Source organism: Echiichthys vipera, assembly GCF_963691815.1.
Source record: "Echiichthys vipera genome assembly, chromosome: 9".
NCBI lineage: Eukaryota > Metazoa > Chordata > Actinopteri > Perciformes > Trachinidae > Echiichthys > Echiichthys vipera.
In genome coordinates this window covers 24,833,872-24,859,284 of record NC_139834.1, presented here as the reverse complement: position 1 = coordinate 24,859,284, position 25,413 = coordinate 24,833,872, and the positions used below count along the sequence as shown (strand labels likewise).

The window sequence follows — 25,413 nt, the reverse complement described above, 5'->3', positions numbered from 1 at the left end:
CAGCAACATCACAACACATCTAAACCAAGTGTAGAGACGATCAATCAGGTTAAAGCACAGACTGTATTTTCAATAAGAAAGTGACTCAAAATGTGCCTTACCAAACGATTGAGCAGAACGCTAAAGAGTTGACAAATTATTTTGGTATTTAGGATCCTTAGAAAAGTCTAAACGTGTACAAAAAAAGTATCTTATGTGTTTCATATCCATCCACAGCATATTCACTTTCCACCTTTTGATATTACACATTGTATTTGCACCATGGAGTCAAACTGAATTGAAATAATGATATATAATATGCAGTCCTTAGAAAACCCACCAAGGAAATCTTTTAAACATTAAGAAAATCTATTAAAAGCTCATTTCAGAGGCTGGCTTTTGTAAATGTACAGTGTCAGGGACACTCAACACATACCTCCTTTGACTTCATATAATCCCTGTTTTTGGAGAACAGATGTTATGTACAGAAATAATATTGTGATGTAGTGTGTTTTGTATTTGTGGTGATTTAAAGGCTTTTATTCATTGGTTGAAACTTTGTCACGTGCATTAAGAACAAAAGAAGAATTGAGCAGTGTGCATGTATGTCTTCATCTTTAGTGCAGATTATTTTTTAGCTCTCCTTCAGTCCAATTAAAGTTCATAATACACCCTCATATTCCAGGACCGTCAATATCCCCAAATACACTACAACACTTTCAATTCCACGACATTCCAGGAATTCCATAACCACCGGAGGGTTGTGACATTAGAGGCTCCTAGTGGCAGCTTCAGGTAAAAGCAACCTTACAACCACACACACACACACACACACACACACACACACACACACACACACACACACACACACACACACACACACAAAGGACCACAGTGGAAATAGCTTCTAAGCTTATTGCGTTTTATTCTTTTGACAAATATTGTACACAGATATAATACCTCCTGGTGAGGCTATGCATATATTATTTATTTATAGATGTCCTATATTTTTATATTTTCAAATGTATTTTATTCAATTCAGTTACATACACACCCCCTGGTGGTATAATACAATATGTATCAAAACATATAACATAACCTGTATGAGCTATACAATCACTGAATAAAATGGTTCAAATCAACTTTGTTAATGTTGGCCACACAAATAATGCTTTGTTCATTTTGAGTGTGTGTGTGTGTGTGTGAGACAGACGTCTAGGTCCTGCAGAGGTCAGTCAGCATCGGTGGAGACCAAAGCCATCAGGGTGACTCTGTAGACACTCGTCTCATCCCCCTTCAGGGTAAGAGACACACATGTCTGCACCACCTCGTAGGGCTGAAACACGCACGCACGCACGCACGCACGCACGCACGCACGCACGCACGCACGCACGCACGCACGCACGCACGCACGCACGCACGCACGCACGCACGCACGCACACACACACACACACACACACACACACACACACACACACACACACACACACACACACACACACACACACACACACACACACACACACACACACACACACACGTGATGTAAAACATATTTTTCAACAGATGCATCTTTATGCAAACATTTGTTCATGTAAAGGACGTTTTAGTGACAAAATAACTTCTCCTCACTTTGTATCCACTGTGGGGCGTCCATGTGATAGTGATGGGGCGTCTGTGTCCTGTCTCCACGGTGCCTTTGCACGGCTCCACACTGAAGCCGAGCTGCTGCAGAGATGCCACGTTATCCACGTGAAACTCACCACTCTGAGACAAAACACACAGTCAAGACAAAATGAACACCAATCCTTTACCTTGAAGCATGGTGATGTTTCATCTACATATTAACGCTTCGACACTTTCTAATCTATGAATATTTTTGCTGGCAAAAGGAGGAAAAACATGACAGCAGCATTTGAACCGATTGAGTTTTCTTTAAACGTACATTCTAGTTAGAGGCTCAGATGGAGTAGTCACATCAATTGGGGTTTAAATCCATTACAGGGTGGCGGTAAAATGAAGATATTAATATACACTGTAATTATGATATTGAATTTCACAGTGTTTGTGCATGATTCTCTCCGTGATGCATCGCAGTACCTTTTTACTGGGCTGTGTGGAGCGGATGCAGCCCACCTGCAGCTCCCTCTCTGCAGCTGTGAGGACTCCTGCGCTGTAGCTAGCCCGTAGGGTCACCAGCACTGAGATGCTGGGCTTCTCCATCGCCTCTGACTCTGATACATAAGATTCAGCCCATTTAGTACAAATCATACATATTTTCACTTAACTTCGCATCATGCGGACCCTCAGCCACGCCACTGTGGAAACTATGAATTGGACTTGACCACATGATGCCACACAGAGATTGTGGCATTCATGCTGCCCTAATGCACTACGTAATTCAAGCACGTAGAGAGTCTTTTAATTGATTTTCTAATTATTGAAAACCAATGGCTGTCTAGAAGGAAAAATACACACAAACACACTGTATTGATTCATTCACTTCCTTCTTCAAGACACATCAAATATGCAGACTTCACAAACTGCAATGTTGCTGGGTGTCAATGGGAGTGCTGTTACTTTGACACAATATAGCAGCAATGATGTTTTTATTTTTTTTTAAGAATATTCTTTTGGCAATTTTCAAGCCTTTTTATTAGCTAGGACGGACAGGAAATGGGGTGAGAAAGAGGGGGGGAGAAAGGAAGACATGTTCAGAGTTGAACCTGCGGCCACTGACTCGAGGACCTTCAGCCTCTTTACATGGGGCTCTAACCACCGGCCGCCACGCATGATGTTATTTTAAGGCACAGCACCACTTGGATTTAGTCTAGAAACTGTGCCTATTTTATTTCGCACATGGATGTCATGGTGAAATATGATCTGCGTGCTTTGATTTACATTGATAACTATAACACATACATAAATTATGGAATGTGTCTTTGTGTTTTTTGTCATATTAGTTTCAGAGTCTTTATGTCTTCTGCATGGATGGGGCCTTCGGTATCTTTGAGATTATGGGCCAAAGGGGGCAGTGCCCTGGGCACTCCAAGCTTCAGGCTGAGTGCGGTGCATGGCCCAGCCATAGTAGAATAACGGGTTTCAGAGCACAGTGGTGCCGTTATCACGCTATGTCTGAAAGGGCCATTAGGCAGAATAAAAAATTAGCTGCGGAGTAGCATGTGCCAAACACGTCTCAGCTCACACTTTGTCGGTAGAGTCGGACCTTGTCAGACAGATAGATTTTGACAATTTATTTGCAATATTTTGCAAGTAGGAAGGCAACAACATAATAGGAAAAAGCGGGGTCTCCAGAAGAGCACAGGGGCCTCACAACACCATGATCGGGTGCCATTTTCATGCACCTCTTAATGCGTAGATTCTGTGCTATATTATATCTTACATAACATGTCTTCTTTCAGACTACAACACAACACTGTCTGTTTGTGCCTGTAGATTTCTCCTAAACTCATCAAAAGTTAGCATTAGATAATGTCTCATTTGCATATATGAATCGCAATTAGAAGAAAAATGATTTATATACTGTCTGGGTCAAAATGTTTCCAATGCAAATTTCCACTTTTATGCTGATAACACTATAATATACTGCTCTGCATCTACACGGAAACAGGCTCTCTGTCAGCAACAACTTGATTTTAATACTGTACAACGTATACTGTGTGAGTTAATTTTGTTTGAATACAGACAAAACAAAACTTTTGATGTTTCTAAATGCAAAATCAAAGCCACAGGACCTTCCACCTATCACCACATTTCAGGGCTCTGGGATTGAATCTGTATCTCAGTACACGTATGATGGATTAACAATTGATAAATCGCTCGCATTTAAGCCTCACATTCAGCAACTGGTAAAAGTCTTGCTTTTTACTTTGAGTCCAAAAAGAGACTTGGTGCACCTTTCTGTCTGTGCTGGACTATGGTGATGTTGTATACATGCATGCATCTGCACAATGCCTACATATGCTTGATACTGTGTACTATGGAGCACTGAGATTCATCACAAATCTCAAAGCTCTTACTCACCATTGTTCTTTGTATGATGGGGTTAAATGGTCGGCCTTATCTGTCCTTAACCACTCAACCATTGGTCTATTTTATTTTATTATTTTTATTTATAAGGCTGTTCTTGGACTGCTTCCTTACCTACAAACCTACATCTTTATTGTCTTCATTCCCAGGATGTATTTATTCTAACTGTCTCTAAGCCCATACTGAACTAGGAAAAAGGATGTTTAAGTATGCTGCTCTCACTGATTTGAACCAGATACAAAACTACCTGAATCTTCAGAAGCTGGTCCCATTGGACGCATTTAAGGAGATGCTGAAAGACTTGGAAGCTGTCACATCTGGCTGTAGATGTTTTAAAAGTTGAATTATGTTTTCATATCTTAGAAGAATGTTTTTAGTAATTGTTATATGTTTGTGTTATGGAACTGTGTTACTTGTGCTGCTGCCTATCTTTCGAAAAATTGATTATTTTTTTCAATGAGACCTTTTCCTGGTTAAAACACCCTGTTTTTTTAATATCACAGGTTTATATGGATCGCTGCTGATTGGTAAACACCTCTTACACACCCACCAAATGGGAGAAAACATATATCAAAGTCTTTTTACACTGTTTGAAAGTTGTCTGCTCGGATACCTGAGAGCTCAGGTTGAAGAGTCATCAGTGGAGGGAGGAGGGATTCAATGGGAACTGTTCGCAGGTCTCCTCCACATAGATACATGTTGTGTGAAGAGGCTGCACCCCTGAGATCAGCCACACACACTTTACTCTGAAGGTCGGAGAGGGCACAGGGTTAAGGTTGTTCTATCATGAGTTTTGCTCCCACAGTGTGAATCAGTGTTATTGACTTATCACTGACCTTATTCATGAGCTCTATGGTCAGTCTGTCAGAGTAGTGCACAGACGGGTGGTCAGGCTGAAAGGTGACAGTGACGTCCTGGCTCTGTCCTGGAGCGATGGTGCCCTCTCCTGGCAACACACTGAACACACACAGCCCACTGTAGTTCTGGGTTCCTGTTCAGGATACAAAAGGCATACTGCTGCTACTGTGGCCCAACCTCTACCCTAAACCCTAAGGCCTGAACAGACATAACTGACATCACCTGGTAAGTGTTTGAGTGCCAGAGGCTGAAAGTGCTTGAAATGGTATAAACAGAAATGGGAGATATCACGTTACCTTGACGATGCCAAAACATCTGACGTACGTTACAATCCTGGGTTTGTTGTATTTTCTATTTCTACCTTCGTTACTTTTGCTCTCGACCAAGGCACTTACAGTAAGGGGCGACGACCTGATTGGGACGTCTTCTTGAGTCAATGAGGTGGACGAGAGGTAATTGTAAAAAAACTAAAATAAATGTTCATGGATAAATGAGGTGTGTAATATAGTGTTTGTTTGCATTCCTCTCATTCAATTTAATCCTTTTTAATGTTTCTGTGTAAAAGTAATGTAACAATGTGTCCATTCTGCTTGATTACCTTTTTGATTTTACTCTTCCGGGCTTCCCCTGGTAACCCAGCATTTTAATTCATGCTTAAGATTTTTCGTGAATAAAGAACCTGATTTTTTCCAGTGTGACCACAGTAACACTCATACCCATGTGACTTTGACGTCACTCATTCCTTCACCCACCCCTGTTGCCAGTCAATACAACCTGACTCCTACACTTTCTCAGGGATATGGGGGATCTGAACTGAGAGTCTTCCTACAAGAGTCTTGTGGAGAGGCTCAGACGTGGTTAAAAGGATCTGTTTCAGTGTAGCCATCCACGTCCTGATCCCACCACCCCTCATACACACACACACCTCTTTACAGAAGCAGTATCCATTGCTCAAAGCAATAATTAAAGATTTGTCTCTCTTTCTCCTTGTCCTCATTATCATCTGACCATGAAATGGCTGACTCCCACTGACAGCACATCAACTTATAAATGAAACTGTAAACACTGACTCCAGTGGCCTCCTTGTTTACTTCTGTACGACAGCGTACTGTGTGTGACATTTTTGTTATTGTTCTTTTGCGAATGCAGGTCAGTTCAGAACCATGACCAGTTCACACTAGAATCTGATATGGGCCTCATTAAAAAATTATGTGAATAGCCGAACAAAAAAATAGATCTGAACTGAGCACTAAGGCTTGCAGTGTGAACAAAGCCAAAGTGTCTGCGTTCGTTGTTTCTCCTCTCATTTATTCAGGTTTGTCCTGTATGTTAGGACAGCTGGTGCTGAAAATTGAAAGTTTTTCATTTAAGAACTCTGTAGCAGTAAAAGTCAAAGAGGTTCCTGGGTGAATAACTGCAGTGTGTATGACATCTTACCCACAGTAGGCTGGAGCTGAGAGCCCAGCAGAAAGGCCACGCTGTCAGCTCCACCCTGAGGCAGTGAGGGACAGAGACTGGCCAACCTCACCCTGAAACCCACCACCAGCGCTGAGCTGTTGTGCAACTGCAGGCAAAACAGGACCTCATGTCAGTTCAACCTGCTGATTTTTCTAATAGTGGACCTGAATCAGACATTGAAAAACAGAAAATATCTTCAATTGAACTTCATCTTTTCCTTTTGCCATTAGCATGCTGTTGACTGACCTTTAGGATGTGTGAGGTGCTCTCCTTTTCCAACACGAAGCCAAAGTCGAGGAGACCTCCAGGGTGGGAGGAGGTGACAGCTGGGACCACACCCTCCCCAGACAGAGTCATCTCCACAGTCATCTTCTGGCTGTGCACCTCCAGAGTCTCACAGTACTGGAGAACAGTAGAGTGGGAGTAAAGTATCACTCAACATTCATGATGTCAATTTTTTATGGGATTTGACTAATCCTGATGAGGACAAATCAAAGGATTCATATGGGATAACAATAACGTTATTCGGAGACTTATAGCTCATTTGGTGGTGAAAAAAGTGAGACACACTGATCATATGTTTATTAAGCTCTATCGCCTCATGTTCAATTCTACACTCAGAGGGTTAACCAACCTTTTTCTGCAGAGATGGACTGAAGGCCAGAACCAGAGTGTGTTTCTCTCCAGGTCTGATAGATCTGAGAGAATTCAGAAGGGAAAAGGGACCCTGTATATCCAGCACGGATGAACTCAGCTTGGAAATGGTCAAAGAAAAGTAGTAGTAAACAGTTGGTATTGTTATTGTTTTTTGTAATAGTATCTTCCATAATAAAAGTTCTTCGTAGTATTGGCAATTTCAGTTAAAGACATAATATAATACACTTAATTTGGATATTTAATATATGGACATGAAAGTAACTATATGTCTAATGTATACATTATAAAAAAAAGGTAAATCTACTGACGACTAAGACTTTTTCCCTGGATTAACCTCATACGTGTATCTTCATAATCATGGGAAGTTTTAAGAAAACTTAACTTTGACACATTTATTTGCTGACAGAACCTCCCATCGTCAAAGGAGTTTGTCGAGTTTTAGAGCTACCTGTCTTTCATTTCCCCTGAGGCGTTCATGCCTTTATTGAGACAGACAGGAGTTGTGGAGAAAGTGAGATGGGGATTGACATACAACAAAGGCCCTCAGCAGCCAGACGTGAATCTGGAGGCCATCGCGGCACACTGAGTCTCAGTACAATTAACAAAACTACATTTCATATATGGTGCTCACAGCATCAAAACATATTCATTTCAAATTCCTAAGAGCAACATGTATCTCTGTATAACCCACAGTACACTACTCATCAGGTTTCTTTAGAAAGGTGTTCGACACAAGAGCATATAAAAACTGCGAGGGACTAAACGCGTCTCTGGCCAGAGACCTTTGTTCCTGTCATTCTCTCTCCACTCATGTCCTTTTTTTTGTCTACTGTCTGCTCTCAAATAAAGGTAGAAAAAGGCCCCAAAATACAGCATAAGTACTGCTAATACTGCTGTTGAATCTTCATTACTGTGAGCTCCACAAAGAAGTCCACTGACCTCAGCTGTATTTAGGTGGAGACTTCTGGAGGGAAGAGAGAAAAGCATCTTTGTACTGACCCTTTTATACACACTTACATATTAAAGTGTACAAAAATACTTGTACATGTTAATTATATTCATCCATCTATTTAACTTCTCAAAGAACTGAAAGTTACAATGACCTGCAGCACAACATATCTATCTTTCTAATACATTTAAGACTACAGAATGTGCACCTTATCATAGATACCATCAAGTGGGTCTTTGCAGCTATTGATAATCTATTTGTTTAAAGCATCACTCTTATTCCATAGTTCTGTGTTTGGACTTGTTGACAGGATACATCCAAAGATTCCTCTGAAATGTTCTGCACTGTGAACCTCTTGATCACCTTTTCTCCTAAAGACAGAAGACACAAATATAATACACGATAAAAACTTGTACAGTATGTGGACATTTAGAGTATGAAATAGAACCAATGAGCATCACTCACCCACTGCCACCTGATTGAAGGCTATTACCCTGTTTCCATGGTTGGATGTGACCACTAGAGGGGGCTGTACTGCAGGACACTGCAGCTTCAAGTACAGAGTGTTGATAGGACTGTGGAGATGTTGGACATGGCAATAAGTGTGTTTAACAACTCCCATACACAGCACATTAATGATGGAAAATCATGTCAATAACTATTTCTATGCACATTCTAAAATAAAGATATATCTTATGTTTTCCTAAGAGGGGGCAGCTCTAGTCTTTTCCTATGCTGAGTTGAGCTCATAGTACAAAGAGTGTTTACCATTCAGAAGTTGAGTATCCTCAGGATATGAACTTCTTTTGAACTGCTTAGATTTAAACCAAAGGTGTGTCTGTCTTCTCCCAGAGTACATTTTCCCCAACATTTAAAAAATAAATGTTATTACTAGAAGAAAGAGATGGGACGGACCAACACGTCTTTTTTCCCTTTTCAACAGAAGCTGGGCTACCGAAGAGAACAGTAACGGACGGTTAGCACACTTTCCTTATCTGTAAAACTGTGCCGTAGCTTCACATGGATTTAATCCTTTAACAATTTGTGAAAGGAATAAAATAAGATATAATGTTGCAAAGAACTAAATCACGCACAATCTCACACATCTGATTCACAAGGAGAAGCTCCTGCTGTTAAATGCGGCTCAACAATTCACAGCTGAGATGGATACTTAACTCAGACCCTCAGGCCATTGACAGACCCACATTTAATGCAAATTCCAAATTTTGGAATAAAACACAATACCAGCTGAAATGCAACGGGTCTTAAATGGGTCTTAGTATTAAGACTTTTACTGGGGGGTCTGTGGGTGAAATAAGACGTTGCCCTGTGGTGGGCTGATCTGGACTTGATATGCTACTAGACCTTATTTCCTATATGAATCACAGTATGCTGTGAAAAAAGCAGTGGATGTCTAGAGAATGAGGCTGTCAGCTGTGTCACATTCAGGCTTAAGGAACACAGACACACACAGACACACACAGACACACACCCACACACACACACACACACACACACACACACACACACACACACACACACACACACACACACACACACACACACACACACACACACACACACACACACACACACACACACACACACACACACACACACACACACACATAAATGTGAAACTATTGCAAAGGACCTTGTGAATTCTGTATTGGGTCCAGTGAAGTCCCAGAGATTAAACACACGACAGTGAGTCGTACAGAGCTTTGTTACCTCCATGCCGGCTGGGCCTGTGGGTCCTCTAGAGGCTCTCCATCTGACACAAAGCAGGGGATGGTGTACTCGCTGTAGCGCCGGGTGAAGGAGTGCAGCAGAGAGGCCCTAGCCTCCTCATACAGCTCTGACCTGCAAAGAAAAGACTGTGAATGAAACCCTTTTCATTAAAGTGTTCCAGCTCTGCTGAGATAATAATGGAGTGGTCACTCTAACCGAAAAGAAATGGGAATACTGATAAGATCACTAAACCCCTGGAAACAGAACTTGTTTTAGTGCTGTAGATTTCAGACAAACCCAGAGTTATTTATTTATAAAAAGTTATTTATTTGGGCAATATTAAATATTTAATTTACATGTCTAATTAGTAAATGAAAGTGACTTTGATGAGAGAAAACTGTAAGAACACTTGGGCGACTCTCAGTCTGAGTGGCTTAGGTGCTGGTATATACCCAAAAGGGATGGAAATGAAGGAGCTTTAACTGCATCACTTGGAATTGCTGAAGCAAATAATTGTATTGTGAAAGACTGAAGTACAGTCCTGGGTGTGTTGACGGCATTGATAATTAATTGGAAGACCAGAGGTGCTCAGTGTTTACAGACAGAGGGGATAGGGGTTTCCCAGTAGAGCCAAGGCTAGCGCACGGCTAATTCACTGGTGTTAGTGGCCTTTTGTTGACATTTAATAGTTCAAACAATATTCAGTTAGAAAGGTAAGAAGTTAGACTTTTTACACCACCAGATGAACTCAAAGCATTACAAAATCATTTATAGTTGTAGTTTAAACAGATCTTTTTTGTTAGATCTTTAGCTAAATACTGTCTGGTGACACACTACTGCATGCCCTCGACTAGTTATAAAGCAGAGGTTGACTGATCGGGCTCATAATACATTATGATGACCTGTACATTCCAATACACACCCCGACAATCAGCTGTACAATCATTGTGTGCAATGCATAAGACTTTACTTACCACCAACAATGAAACATTATGATAGTGTATGTATTCTTATAGATGCATCAGTATGTATTTCCCTTTACTAAACACATACCGTGTTAAAATGTTACTGCATGGACCATTATAACACACTGTGAGTCCTTACAGCTGGTTGTTGAGGTGTGTATAGGTCAGTTAGTCAACCTCTAATCAATAACTAGTCAAGAGCATCCGAAAGACACTTGAACTATAATTTAATTTATATATAAGTCACATCTATGTTTTATGACTGTTGATATGGTGCATCAGCATTCTGTGAGTTTATGAGTGTAGCCATGAAGCATTATAAAGGCTTTATAATGCACCATAAAAGCCCCCATAATGCACCATATACGGTATGTTGTCTTTGTAGAAAGTGTTACTGAAGGATTTATCTTAAATAATTATTTATTCTCCTTCTGCAGAGCTACTCTTTGATATCTTGTTATATACAATTTTGAATTAATATTTGCTTCACTGGTATTTTTCACTTCAGAGAGCTGGGCATGTTTTTCCAAAGAAAGCACCAAGATTGATGACATGCACAAATCAAAAGCTTGTACCCCGGCTGTATGTCGGGAGGATCTGGTGATGCAGTTGGTTGGTCGGTCTTTGGACAGTCGGACTCCTTGCTGTTTTTTTGAATCACAGATGCCTTCTTTCCTTTACTGGTTTCTACTGGCTTCTCCTTTATAGTCTTACAACACAGACAGATTAACACACACACACACACACACACACACACACACACACACACACACACACACACACACACACACACACACACACACACACACACACACACACACACACACACACACACACACACACACACACACACACACACACACACACACACACACACACACACACACACACACACATAAAGGTAACGGTGATGGATAGTCTATAGTCTGTATAAACACCAGTATGTCCATAAAGGTGAATAAATCAGGAAGCTGGTGAAGACGTGCTCACATGTAAAGCCCCTGAAGCAGTAAAGACTGACCCTGCAGCAGGTGTGTGTGTCATCGTACCTCCTGTTCAAAGTGTCTGTTTCTCTCCGACTCCTTCTCATGGAGACGCAGTGCCATCTCTCTAATGTTCTGGTCCAGCAGTATGGGTCTAAACGTCACTTGGACCAGACACCTCTGTGTGAGAGGACAGATGGGAACACGTCAGAGGATCCAGCGGTAACACTAGTTCTCTAGTAGTGGATTGACTGATGATGACCCCTGTTTTCCTGATGCAGGCTATTTACTAGATTTCTCCCACTGGGCCCCTGTGACTACTCAGCTGTAAAAATGAATGGATTTACTGTTCCCATAAACACAGTCTTGAGGACAGTATTCCACTGAGGGAAAAGAGAACTTCTTAACTGTCACAACTCAGAAAAATAAACAACAACAATTTTCAAAACACCTTGATGCTCTACGCTCTTATGTTCTCTTACTTGTTCACTAGTGGCAGCTGTGATGGCTGTTTGTCTCACTGTAGTTCTGTTTACTGATCCAAAGATTTTCCTCTGAGATCTCTTAGTTCTGTGATCATTGGGCTTTATGCAGGAAGCGATATACGAACAAATACATTAACACATTCTCTCTTATTTTTGTGTGCATCCATAATTTGTTCTTATTTTGTTTGTAAACATTAGTTTAAGGGTTTCACTAATGTTTTTTGCTCTTCTCTGAGGTGAGACAACATTTTACAAGTGGTTGAGAGCAAATAAACATTTTTTTTCCCACAGTGCACAAACTTTCCAACGCAAAGAAACAGAAATTCTAGCTCATCACCTTTCCACCAGTGTCACTTTACCTTATTTACTCACTGACTGTTGACACACACTGTTTACACCTCTGTGCATATTTATTACTTCTCGTTATTATTCATATTAAAGATTTTTTGTTGCGCTTTGAACCAGAGTCGAGTCGTGCATTTGGGTCCTGATCAAACACAAACCTTAACAATCTGACCTTTATGACATTTAATATGTAAACGTATGTGGTATTCTACCTCTCCAGGTAGCAGGGAGCCCGCTGAAGGTGTGATGCTGATGTCTGAATCCTCTGGCGGGGTGAAGGAGAACAGCCGGGGAGCTACTGGAGGCGCTGGTTGTTTAGGCTGGTTATGGTGGGCTTGATGGTTGATCAGGTAAAGTACAGCTGTGGATTGGTCACCTACAGCTGTGGCACCAAACTGGACCAGAGAATGGGAGAGCTGCAGGGGAGGGCGGACACCCACTGCTCGGCAGGAAAGAAGGAAATCTCTGAGGACAGAGAAAAATACATAGTTTAATTAAATATTAATAAATTAAAATGGATCATATCAGACACAATGACACAGATTAAACCATCATAAAATCAGAGTCTTACAAATTACATATATACATTTTAGACGCAATGCAAGATTCAAAGTGAACCTGTTAATTCTTGATTTGCAACTGAGCTGAAAGTTGTAGTCTTTGGCCTCGTTGGCACTGAACATCAGATCGATCTCCAGGGTCTGTTGTGGCAGCAGAGTGCCAAAGCCATCATTTGGCTGCACCTCAATAAACTGTGAGACAAAACAAACACCACAAACGGTTATAATCCTCAAGATTTCCATGAAATCAACCCACAGTTTTATAATAGCCATTCAATGAATTAACATTCAGTGATTATCTCTCTTTTGACAACAAGGAAGTGCTCTGAATCTGTAATTCACATTGCACACTTAAAGGGGGATTTGGGTATTTTTCAACCTGGACCCTATTTTACCATGTATTTCTGTGTAAATTACTAATTGGTAACAACAATTTTTGACATTGTTCCAGTATTGAGCAAGAGCCCTGCAGCCTGGTTTGCGGCTGCCAGGCTGCTATTTAATCCCACGGGCAAAGGTGCATCATCCATGTATGTCCCCTAAAGGTTGTTTTTCCAACTGACAGGTTGAGATGTTATCATAAGTGTCTGACGACATTATGGAAAGATGGTGATGTCTCGTTCTAAAATCTGGCGAGGTAACTTGTTGCTGGAAGATGTCATTATGGGCCTTTTAGATAGGTTGACGCTGTGGTAAATTGTGCTTCAAATGGATCCTTACACTCCAGATAAACCGTGCCTTGCAGACCATCAGGATGATTACTGTCAGCCAGAGTAGAGTAGAAGAATCCTACTTAATCACATTTTCCTGTAGAAAAATACTGTTTCAATAGTGGAGAGCTGCAGACAGAGCCGAGATAGGCTAATGCTATTAGCTTAAATTACTGTGTTGACCTGGCATTGATAGCTACATATGAAAAGCGTGGCAGGATAATAGCAACTTCCCCAGCTTTCCATAATGTCGTCTGACACTTATAATACACAATCTGAGCCTGTCATTGACAAAAACACTTTTAGTAGACGCACATTGAAAGTGGACATAGGGAAATAGGGTCTACGCTGAAAAATATATAAATTCCCTTTAAAGCAAACTATATTTGCATGTAATCCAGTGTAATTTGATCTAAATGATAACAGCCTCAGAGCTGTATTAAGGTGACGCTAATGCAGCTGCTGCTGCTGCTTCACATTAAAGACATCCAACTGTTGTATTGTATTTGTTGTATTTCTGCCAAAGTACTCTACTCAACAGCTCTTTGCTGTAGTGCTAAACTGCATTTTCCTGTTGCCATGGTAACCGTGCAGTTGCCAAATCAACCAGAGCTGGAATCTTAAGGATTACAAACTAAGCCAATCTGAAAAACTGTAAGCCTGTGAATGGAAGTTTCCAAGAGTGAAAGTATTATTTCTGTTAATGACTAAATATGAGTCTCCGGCAGACATCAAGTAGAAATACAGCGCTGAAGCAAACATCGTGTTCCAATAGTATGTGTGGTCAGTTTACCTTACGCCATAACATTTAACACAGTATTCACAGTATTCTGACATTCTGCACTACCTCTGGAACAGTGAGGAAGCCAAAGTCCTGAGGCAGCAGGGACAGGTTGGTGAGGCGAACACTGCTCCTGACCGTCTGGTAAACGGAACAGAAGCCAAAATCCACCTCAGTTCGGTCAAACTGCAGCTCTGAGGATGTTACCACGGCCTGGACTGTGAAGTGGACTGGCTTCACCTGAACACAAACACGCCCACACACAGGAAGCATATTTATTCACCTGAACACACACATAGGAAGCATTTATGTATTTATTATACCTTGCATTTTTTGCTGCTGCAATAGTGCAAATTTGCCCACTGTGGGACTAATATATCTTATCTTATCAGTGGTATTGCAATGTCCCCCGGAATTATTATGATATATTGTATTTTGTTTTGTTCTGACCATGCAAGGCTGGTTTTTGTCTTTCTTATTGTCAATGAAAGCCCGATGAAATGACCAAAACCAACACTATGTTCTTCCCCACGCTATCTTTGGCCCTCAGCCAGGAAGTAAACCTTTAAACACAACTATAATATAATTTACAAAAAGGCTGAATAATTCCCTGAAAAAGCTGGGAATTGTTACTCAAAGAGGCATAAACTGTGCATTTCTTGGGGACTATTACAGTATTTACTATATATTTGTGAATGTGAGTATTTACTGCAGCATAGTGTAGGTGAGATTAATGGTAATGAAAAAACATGTCAGTAGTGAAACACTGTGGCTCATTGATGTCTTTTTAATAATTTTTTTGACAATAATGGAGCAACAAGGCACAGAGGAAGAAGAAGAATCTATCTTTGGATACACAGGCAATACGGGATCAATTCATTTGTTGCTTTGTTTTAGTCTTTTTATGGGACAATAACAAAATTACAGAGCATCATCAGCCTTATTCTTTATTACTGTATGTGTGTAGCTCTATATTAGAAGTCATATTGTGAGCTGTTTTTCTCTCAAGTAGATATCGGCCGCTTTAACCATGTCAGTGCTCACAGACGACCTTGTTTATTGGTCTCTGCACCAATGCTTTCCTGGCTGCTGTGGCGTCTGGTGACCATATAGTAGTGTGTGTGGTTCTGTGCCAGGAGCTCAGGGCCGGGGGCTGGAGGTAACAGCTTTGATACTCCACAGGAGCATCCTGGCCTCGTCTCCCTCTACTCTCCTCCTAGTAGAGACAGGGAAGAGGAGCTGGATGGGCGGACAGGGAGGGAGTGGAAGGTGACAATTTGGCAAGAAGAAGGACCAGATTTAGATTTACTGAGAAAGAGGACTGGCATCACTGCAGCACGAATGTTTACGCAGCTGCTGTATGACTTTTTAATAAAAGCTGCTGCTGACAAGCTGAAGGGATTCATTTTCCACTTCAAGGGCTCCTTAATCGACTGTTTTCGTGTTTCAAAAAACAAGTTTGACCTTAAGAAGAGGAGATTGAGAGGAATGAGTTTTTGATTGTCACTGAATTGCAGATAGTCTCTTTAGCAATGCACACAAAAAGCTACAGTATAACAACAAATCTATGAGGTGGACCTGTCTAAAGTTATATTATCATATCATTATCACTATCTCAGACAACATTTATCATTAGGTTATCAATTATTGGTATAAAGTGATTTAAGATTAAGCATCTGCACTTTATAATTCTCTCTGAGCTGTGTTTCACTTAACATGTGATTTTATGCACACATTCATGCACAAGTGTATGTATGATATGATATTTGTTTAAAAAAACTAATTTAAAACACTAATTTAAAACACTGGAAAAACAAAAACAAAAAGCCCATACCTTACACAAAGTTTTGAAAAAAAATAATTTGAAAAATGTAACACTTATGCCGACTCTCCTCTACTCTATAGACTAAGAAGAGAATGCAGATTTCTTTCTACTTTCCTGTTTTGAGCTTCCTGAGACATTTTCAGAGAAACAACATGGGATAACCTTTATGCTTGGCTTATTAGCGCCCATGCAGTAACTGGGCCTTGAGGGTGGGAGATAATTTTAGCTCGTTACCAGCAAAATAGGTTACAACCTTCTGTGGCTGTGCCTCTGTTAGGGACAAAGTAGGACACACGTCCTGTGTTGCGTGATAAGAAACGTGTTTTCAGTGACTGCAGTGGGTTATTATAATACAAACCTGGCCTGCTACCTGCACTGTCATTGGAACCTCCAGGACTCCTGTATCTCTGTCGAAAAGCTTCTGGGCATCTTTGGATAAGGAGCTCCTATGAGGGAGCAGGGAAAAAAGACAGGTACACTGTGAGAACACACACTGTTATTTCTCATCTTTTATGTTTACAACATGTTCATGAACAGAGAGCAGCAAAGACTAAAATTAATAAACAGGGATTTTAAAGGCTGGTCATTTGCTTTCAGTACATCAGTCAGAAGCCACGAGCCACTGTGGAGCTTTTGAAAGAGAGATAATGATTCTGCACACCCATTATTTTTCTTTAACCCACAACTGGAGGATCGGCTCGCCAGGGAGAGCAGCAGAGAGCAGCAGAGAGATGCAGAGCGCGCCTGCCTACACACTACTGTAGGTTGTAGCCATGGTGATGATGGGAGACGTAAGTATGATTCAAAGAGGCCCAGAAGTCATGCACAGGCTTATGTAAAACTCAAGTCCTTCAGTATAACATATACCCCATATATTTATGTATGTATGTACAGTATGTATGTATAGTTCATAATAATTGTCAAATGTCAAACGCAGTTAGTGGCTCAGATCAGAACCCCCCACCCCCCATCCCCTCTCATTTTCTCTTGCCTTCTGTTTTGCTGCTTTTCCTTCCTCTGCGTCTCTCTGCTCATCTGTCTTCTCTGTCTCTCTCTCTTTAATGCTGGTTGAAAGCTAGAAAGCTAATGCTGTAAATGTCGGTGGTTTTAAGGCTCTCCAGATGTCAGTGTGTTTTTTGTGCTACAACCAACATTTCTGTCAGCTTCAGGTTCAAGAACAGGCTGCTGTTTCAGACACCCCTCATGACTCAAAGCTCGAAGAGAGGCTGCTTCTTCGCATGTCAAAATTAAATCCCCTCATTTACAGAAGGAAATAATGAAAAAAAAGGATTTTTCCCCCCTCTATAGCTTGACCAATGAGCACAGGGGGTGTATTTAAGGAAGCTCTGGTACTGCCTGCAAATAGAATCGCTGCTGGAGACTCATTCTTGAATTAGCTTGGCAGGGCAGAGTGGAAAAGCGTGGTGGGATGTCGCCAGGCCCATATGCTCGGGAGAATTTTGCGGATGGAGTGTTTCAGAGCTGTCAGTGTCCTGTACAGATTATCCACAGCCTCATCCAAAAGTAATTCTCCTCCATAGTCTTTAATGATACTTGTGACATCAGTAGAGGAGAAATTGAAATAGTGGTTCTAACTATATGGTACTGCTAAGAGAGCTTCAGTATTTAACCTAAAAAAATTACAACTGGGCAAAAAAACTTCATCTACTTTATCTTTGTGATCATTCCTTAAAAAAGGAAAGTCAAAGAAAAGACACTAATGGGGATCCATGAGAGCAAAGAGACATTTATCAGGAATCTTTAATACTTCACCCTTAAAATGATAGAATCAGTTACAAAAAAATGTCTTCATGTTGCCATGAAGACATTTTTTTTTTCTTGCATGCCTCCACGGTGAATGAAGAATCCAAAAATGGAGAAAAGTCTTTGTTCTTCGTTCACCATAGAGGCACGCGAGAGAAACACACACAGGGTGAGTAACTGGTATACAAATGATCATTTTAACGGTGAAGTATAACTTCAAGAGCATTTGATTTTAGGAAAGTGGCCACTTAAGTGATTCCTTTACAATATATTTGTATTAGAGGTGCAAAGAATAATCAATTAGTTGTCAACTTTTATTTGGATAATCAATCAATCATTTTGAGTCATCTTTAATGATAATAAGTCAAAATTGTATTCTTCTATTATTTTCTGGTTGCTTTCCTCCTCTATGACAGTAAAGTGAATATATTTGAGCTGTGAACAAAACAAGAAATTTAAGGTTGTCATCTTAAGCTTTGGGAAACACTGATTTTCACCATTTTCTTTAACCAAAATCAATTGAGACACAGATGAATGACAGATGCAATGAGTTGCAGCCCTAAAATATATATTCCTCTTCAATAAGGACTCCTGCTTGGATTTCACTTCACCATTAAAAAAGCGAAGATGAAAAGGATTACAAAACAGATTAAGAGGCTTAGGGATTTTTTACTATGGGGAAATGGATGGGAAAAACATACAGTAAATGACTGAAAGAAATCTTTAAAATCATGTTCTCTAAAACAGGTTATTTTGTTTGTTCATTTTCTTGCAACACCTTGCATCATTGACAGTTTCTGTCACTGTGTGGTGGTAGTGAGGAGCAGCAAAAATACTGCTAGAGCTGTCTGGTGTAATCTGCAGTAAATCATCCTTGTAATCTCCCTTTTATCAGCCGGAACTGGCGGCGTGGGACACATTGCCTCGCTCTCCAGGGATTACACCTAAAACCATTCATTCAAGCCATCCATCCTTTTCTGATGACTTCAGGTCATCAGGCTCACATTAGACTAAAATTCTGCTTTACTTGACCCTAAAAGATGAATTCTTTTTCTACCTCTTGGGAGGAGTTCATCAGTTTTAAAGCCAGAATAAAGTAAGTCAGGGCACTAAAAGATAAATTATGTGAAGTGAAAACACATTCAATTTATGCAGCGATTTCAATAAGTCTGTTTTGATGGCTGATTGAAGAAACAATTGACCAATCAGAGCTCTGTTAACAGTATTAAAGGCCCAGACACACCAACCTGACATAAAAAAAACTGATGGTAACAAAGCCCCTCGCCCAAAGAATTGGGCACTTGAACACAACACAAAGACTACAGCCTCTTCACTTTAGCCATTGGTTAACTTTTCTCACAGCCACAAAAAGGACTAAAAAACATAGATGAGATGACCCAACTGTAGGTTATATCTTACAGAAATAATAACTCTTAAATTTCTCAAGTTATCTTGGAAAACGTAAACCGCTCCAACTTCTGTGTTGAGAGAGACAAAATACCAAAATAAGGCGCTCTCTCTCCCAAACAGAAAGTGGCTAACACAAACACGATGTCCGGATAAATAAATGCAATTCACTTTGATCAATAGGCTGTAAATAATTCCTCTTAGCTGAACAGGATCACAAACATGTGAACCACTGGGGATTATGAAATGTATGGAACAATGCTCTGGATATGTGAGAGAAACATGTGGGTTGCATGGTGACAAATAAAAGTGGAGGCAGACAGGCCGAGAGGGATGAGCACGATCCTCCAGAGCAGGAAGCAAGAATGTGCTCAGCCCGAGGAGGGAAGGCAAGAAGCAAACACCTGTGTAAAGAATGAAAGCTATGAGTCATTTGGAATCCAGATTTAACAGTGTATGAGTATATGAGCGTGTGTATGTGTGCGTGTGTGTGTGGGGATGAGACAGTGAGTGAAGGCAGTGCTGCTAATGAGGATTCTGAAATCTAATCACAAGCTCTGGCTAGGAAGACTTGGCATTGCCATTTTAAATGACACACCGCCACGGCATAAAACAAAAATCAACAGATTAGAGGATCCAACCATGACAGAAACCTGCAGGAACACATCTTGCTGACATGCTAGAAAATTCTTACCCTCCCAGTGTGATCTGTGTGAATTTGTGGTGCAGGTGGAGGACATTTAAGCTTTGCAACCCTGAATTTATGGATATGGATTACCTGAAATCAGTTGTACCGGACATTACACAGACTTTACCCAACCAGCTCCCTAGTACAAAAAATTTATAACATGTATAGTGAAATCTTAAATTTAAATATATATATATATAAACTAAATACTATATATACATATATGTTAGAAAAAAATATATAGTATGTACATATATTACTTTGAAAATTCATTCTACATTTGTTCTACTTTCACTTTTATTATTTTATTTGTTTTTATTTTATTCTATTATGTAACTTATCAGTGAACTGCTGATACCTATTTTTTAATAATAATAATATTTTTTAATTACTTTAATAGTTGTAATCTACTTTTTCATTATATTTATTTATTAATAATATATTAGGTGTGTATTACTCGTAATATCAAGGAAGGGTGGGGATCATTAAGGGCACGGTTTATTATCATGTTCATGTTTTAGACATTGCGTTTGATTTGAAAATAAATTAATAAGAACCCCTCGCAAACAAAATAACAAAACAGAAATCTGCTTATTTACTGTATATGAACAAAATGCCTGAATAAATAGTGAAGTGATCATCATATCATAATCAATGACACTAATGTACAAAATGAGAGTGAGTCTGCTGTCTCTGCTTATGTAAGCAGAGTCAGGATCAGATATAAGCAGTGGTGGATGGTGGATGATGGAGGGATGAGAGGAGTTTTAGAGTAACAGAGAGAGGCAGAATAGAAGTCGAGTAAGAGGGGAAGCGAAGGAGCATAGAGATGGACGCTTGTAGGGATGGGCAAAAAAGAGAGGGAAGTATAGTTAAGCACAGAGGCGAAGAAAAAGAGAAGTATGTGTGAGAGAGTGGGAGAAGACAACACAGAGAGAAAGAAGGAGACAGAGAGTAGGGAGGGGGCGGGGGCTGAACGCTGCACGAGTAATGCTGTACTCTAATCCTCGCATTAAAACCTCTGATTCACTCAGCCAGATTACTGACATTTCCCCACTTTCCCTTGCAGCCACCCTGCTGAAACATGACCACTGCATGCCCTTAGTATTTGTCATGTGTGAAGAAAACGCCCTCCTGTTATTATTATCGATATCCTCTCAGCTATCAATACACGAAGCTGCCGTACTGTGAAGGGAAAGAAGGAGGGTGGGCAGAAGAATACGAGCGCCCACGCTGAGTTTTTACATACTGCACGCCTCTCACATCTGCCCTGGGGGTCCCCTGTCCGCTCTCCTGGCATTCAAACCGCAGTTCAACTCCTGCCTCTCCATCTAAATATAGAGCCTGTATTGTTTTAGAAAGAATTACCATGTCCTTCAGAGTCATTAGAAACCATTACCATTGCACTCAGAGTGCAGGTATGTGGAAGCAACTCTGTCATACCCAGCGGATGTTAACTAGCTGTGGATTTTTGCCATTTGTGAGGGAGTTTTCACACTAATAGTTGGTTTGCTCTCATCCACATGAGTTGATGAGTTTGTAAACTTAGTTTCTCCTCTGAAAAATATCCAAGCGAACCAAAATGCATCCCTAAAAACCACGTGAGAACATTCACTCTGTTTATTGGTTAGATGTGTCTGGGGCAAGAGCAAGAAAGTGAATAGAAGAAGAAGATTCTGTGTTCTTGAATAGTGCATATTTCTGTGAGAGAAACGTTCTCCGGCTAGCTACTACTACTATGCAAGCTGCTACAGTTTGTGTGCTCTGCTGCATCCAGGACTGCAAAGCAGACCTGACTACAGGAACCGTTTAGCTCAAACTTACACGTGGTAGTTGGGTCAGATTGAGGCCAGATCATGTTCTCACCACAAACCAACCGCCCCTAGACGACCTCCTCGAAAGAGTTTTGCTGCGGTTGTTTTGGTCTGCATCTGAGGATGGTTACTGTTACCCTAAAGCCTCCTACACATGATCAGTGGTAATAACGCTTTGGCTGGCTGCGGCATTGTTTTCCTACGGGGAGAGCAGTGGATACAGTTAGGCAGAACACTACCCTTGAGGTGTGCTCAAAGTTCAAATGATTTCAACTTTGATCTCAGTTGCCACTGACCTTATAAAGGCACAACCAATGAAATAACAACTGTTACTGTATGCACTTTTTGATGACATATTCCTGCACTATGGCTGTGGTTTGCACTGTGCTCTGCTTCTTTCAAAAGGCGAATCTATCATATTTGTAGTAAACTAATATATGCAAACAATATTAAAAATAAAAAAAATTTGAAAATTGGACCAGAATAATACTTTAAAGGCTGATTCTGGTGTAATGGTTTATTGTGTACTAACACCTCTCTCTATCTCCAGGAGCACTTAAAACAGACTTCTATGTGTACAGTTTTTGTGCGACAGGAAAGCTCTCTTTCTCCTCTGTTGAAGAAGCAGAAGCTGGAAAGTCACAAAACAGTTTGCACTTTCATAGAAAGTTGTTAGGATCTCAACAAGCTTACAGTCTAAAATAAGATTATTAACGCTCCAGTGATTCCATTATCATTGTATCCTCTGTGTGTCCTTCCTTACCTTGGCAGGAACTTGAGTTGGGCGTTGAAGCTCGATTGGGCCTGGATGAAGCCCGTCTTTGGAAGGATCTGCATGTGTTTCCTCATGTCCTGGCACACCTCAAAGGTCAGCTTCAAGGCTGTGCTGGCTCTGGTATGCAAAATATATGCTTTCATCATTTTCATGATACCACAACAAGAGATTTCCGCTAAGAATGTGGTGAGAAAAGAATCTGAACTGTGAACTGAAAATAATGCACAGGCAGTAACACTCAGGTGGTAATGCACAGGAAACGATAGAAGGCACAACACAATCTCTGAACCCTCAGGGACTCAGCAAGGACATAGAAAGGTTTGAGTGACACAAACATTGCCCTGTATGGCGCGATGCACCCCAAGTCCAAATCATTTAGGTGACCCAGTTTACAGGAGCTCCAACAGATGGTTTTGCCTGTGGCTACCAGCCTTCGTTATAGCTGAAGCCTGCGATATAAATGGCTCTTCACCTCGGGAATTCTCCCACACAACCAACCACAGCCCACACTCACACACCTTCGTTACACAATGGCAGCACAAACACGTTCTGTTCGCTGGAGGTGAGACAGTGATAACAGTTTATGTCGGTTTTCTTGCTCAAAGATACCAGTGTGAGTGATGAGACTGAGGGACCCTCTCAAATAAGAGGATCTAGTTCGAACAGCGAGGTAAACCAGATGGCTGTTTCCCACAGGCAAGGACTCTCAGGGACACTTGGGGGATATTAATTCGCTATCTTTACTCCGACCAAATGATAACCTTTAAATCACTCTCAGAGGAGTATTCATGGGCGCATAATCATTTAGGGCAATTAGGCATTTTAAATAACAGGGGCCATTAGCTGATGCTGTCTTTTTTACTGGCTGCCTGTGACCAGTTTATTTCTGCATTAATGTTTCATGATTCAAAGGTCAGTAAAACAGCCACATCATTAGTCGTACATTTTAAAAGAGATGCTGGATTCAGTGAAACAACTTCTTGATGTGATGGATGGGATTCCAAAATGGATCTCTAAAAGTTAACATGTTGTCTTTTTTAAGCTTACATTATTGGCATTTTATAATAAACGTACTATATCCCCATAATTTTGGATTGGGGTAGGTTTTTCTTAGTTAGGGGTTAGGCCCTTTGGTTCCAGTTCAGGGAAATTTTAATGCTGCGGCATACAATAATATTTTATGCTTCAAAAATTCTGGCAACGGTTTGGTGAAGGTCCTTTCGTGTGATGGCCGGACCAATTCTTTTTATTGAACTTTTTGGTGAGTTGATACATGTCAATGTGATTCGACGTCATGGATTTGTCGTTCTTCCAGGGAAAGTAGCCAACAGCACAATTCAAGAAAATGTTTCATTCAGTCTTGTTCAGTGTGCAGTAGCCAGGCCGTCTCAAGTCGACGAGTCCCTCTTCCTATGTTTCAGCCACTGCATAACCACACCATACCATACGATAACAGGGAGTATGTGGGCCGTATGAGTGAGAAAAGAACTCAATATGTTCAACAGGCTGACCCAGTACATACCAGACACTAAAAAGAGTCGTTCAAAAAGATCACTACCTTCCTGTTTTAACAGGAGATTACCCCCATGCACATTTTATTTGAAATAAAATAACTTTCCTTGGAACTTGAGCTTGACGTGACTTCCGTGTGTCAGACATTTGAACCTTTGCTGCATATCATACCCATTTCTCTCTGTTTACTGCCTCAAAGAAATGTAACAACAACATTTATAATAACATTCATAATAACCATTGAGGTTTAGCTGTGTCAGGTCTTGTTGCACAGAAAATGCACAAAGAAATGTCCTGCATTCTGAGTGTCCTTGTTTACAGGAGTGCCCTCTCTTGTAGGTGCCAGGTGGCTGTGCTTGCTTACTCCACATGTACTCCAAAGCCTCATGGGATTCTGAGCCTTCACAGCAAGGCTTCTAGGCAACCGTCCCCATAATGCAACACTGTCCGCTTTATACCATATCATATATTTCAACATAACCAGCTAGAAGAACAATAAGCAACTATGGTTCTATCATTCCCAAAATAAAAAAAGTTGTTTAGTACCCAAACCAACATCAACAGCACAGTTACATTCCTCCTGCCAAACACAGGCACAGTAGGCATTATACATACAGTAAACAGAGAGAAATGGAGGACAGAAGGCTTTGTGAAGGAAAAAAAACAGGTTGGTTGTGTTTTTGTGGCCTGAGTTTGGGCAGGAATTGTGCCAGTGGAGGAGGGTTTGAAAAAAGAAAAAAAAACTCACTGTTCCCAAAAAGACAAACTCTGCCAACTGTCTGAACAACACTCCAACCATTGGCTCACAAGCAAAAGTCAACACTGCACATTTTAAAGTCTCTTAAAAATCTTTCAATTAGTAGGAGTAATATTCAAATCACTGGCTCACAGAAAAGAGGGACATATTAATTATGCTTTGTGCTGTCACACACTCAGCAGGACTTGTGGGATATCTGCTCATCTACTCAAAGGAAAAAGTGACAAATTGTACGATGACAGCAGCAGCTCGCTCATTGTTTTCCCCCAAAAGCCTGCCAAGCTACTCTGTGTTCAAATGACTGTCTTGAAGGCAGAGTGACATATTGCACTGATGCTGTCATCATCATCCTGTCACAT

The 25,413-nt window shown here is 40.7% G+C and overlaps 1 protein-coding gene across 1 annotated transcript in view; it reads right to left on the bottom strand.

The window, feature by feature from the left end:
* Window positions 1–1,210: 1,210 nt before the first annotated feature.
* The window catches only part of cfap74 (cilia and flagella associated protein 74), a gene marked incomplete at both ends in the record, with an annotated part of 51,461 nt that continues 27,258 nt past the window's right edge, over window positions 1,211–25,413 (bottom strand). The window contains 18 exons of the mRNA XM_083919303.1: window positions 1,211–1,315; window positions 1,613–1,747; window positions 2,081–2,214; window positions 4,644–4,776; window positions 4,867–5,021; window positions 6,326–6,452; window positions 6,593–6,748; window positions 6,981–7,100; window positions 8,268–8,323; window positions 8,418–8,527; window positions 9,684–9,815; window positions 11,224–11,357; window positions 11,698–11,811; window positions 12,674–12,926; window positions 13,080–13,213; window positions 14,579–14,752; window positions 16,696–16,783; window positions 22,774–22,902. Coding sequence (XP_083775429.1) covers window positions 1,211–1,315; window positions 1,613–1,747; window positions 2,081–2,214; window positions 4,644–4,776; window positions 4,867–5,021; window positions 6,326–6,452; window positions 6,593–6,748; window positions 6,981–7,100; window positions 8,268–8,323; window positions 8,418–8,527; window positions 9,684–9,815; window positions 11,224–11,357; window positions 11,698–11,811; window positions 12,674–12,926; window positions 13,080–13,213; window positions 14,579–14,752; window positions 16,696–16,783; window positions 22,774–22,902 — 2,389 coding nt within the window. The remainder of the gene's footprint in view (window positions 1,316–1,612; window positions 1,748–2,080; window positions 2,215–4,643; window positions 4,777–4,866; window positions 5,022–6,325; window positions 6,453–6,592; window positions 6,749–6,980; window positions 7,101–8,267; window positions 8,324–8,417; window positions 8,528–9,683; window positions 9,816–11,223; window positions 11,358–11,697; window positions 11,812–12,673; window positions 12,927–13,079; window positions 13,214–14,578; window positions 14,753–16,695; window positions 16,784–22,773; window positions 22,903–25,413) is intronic.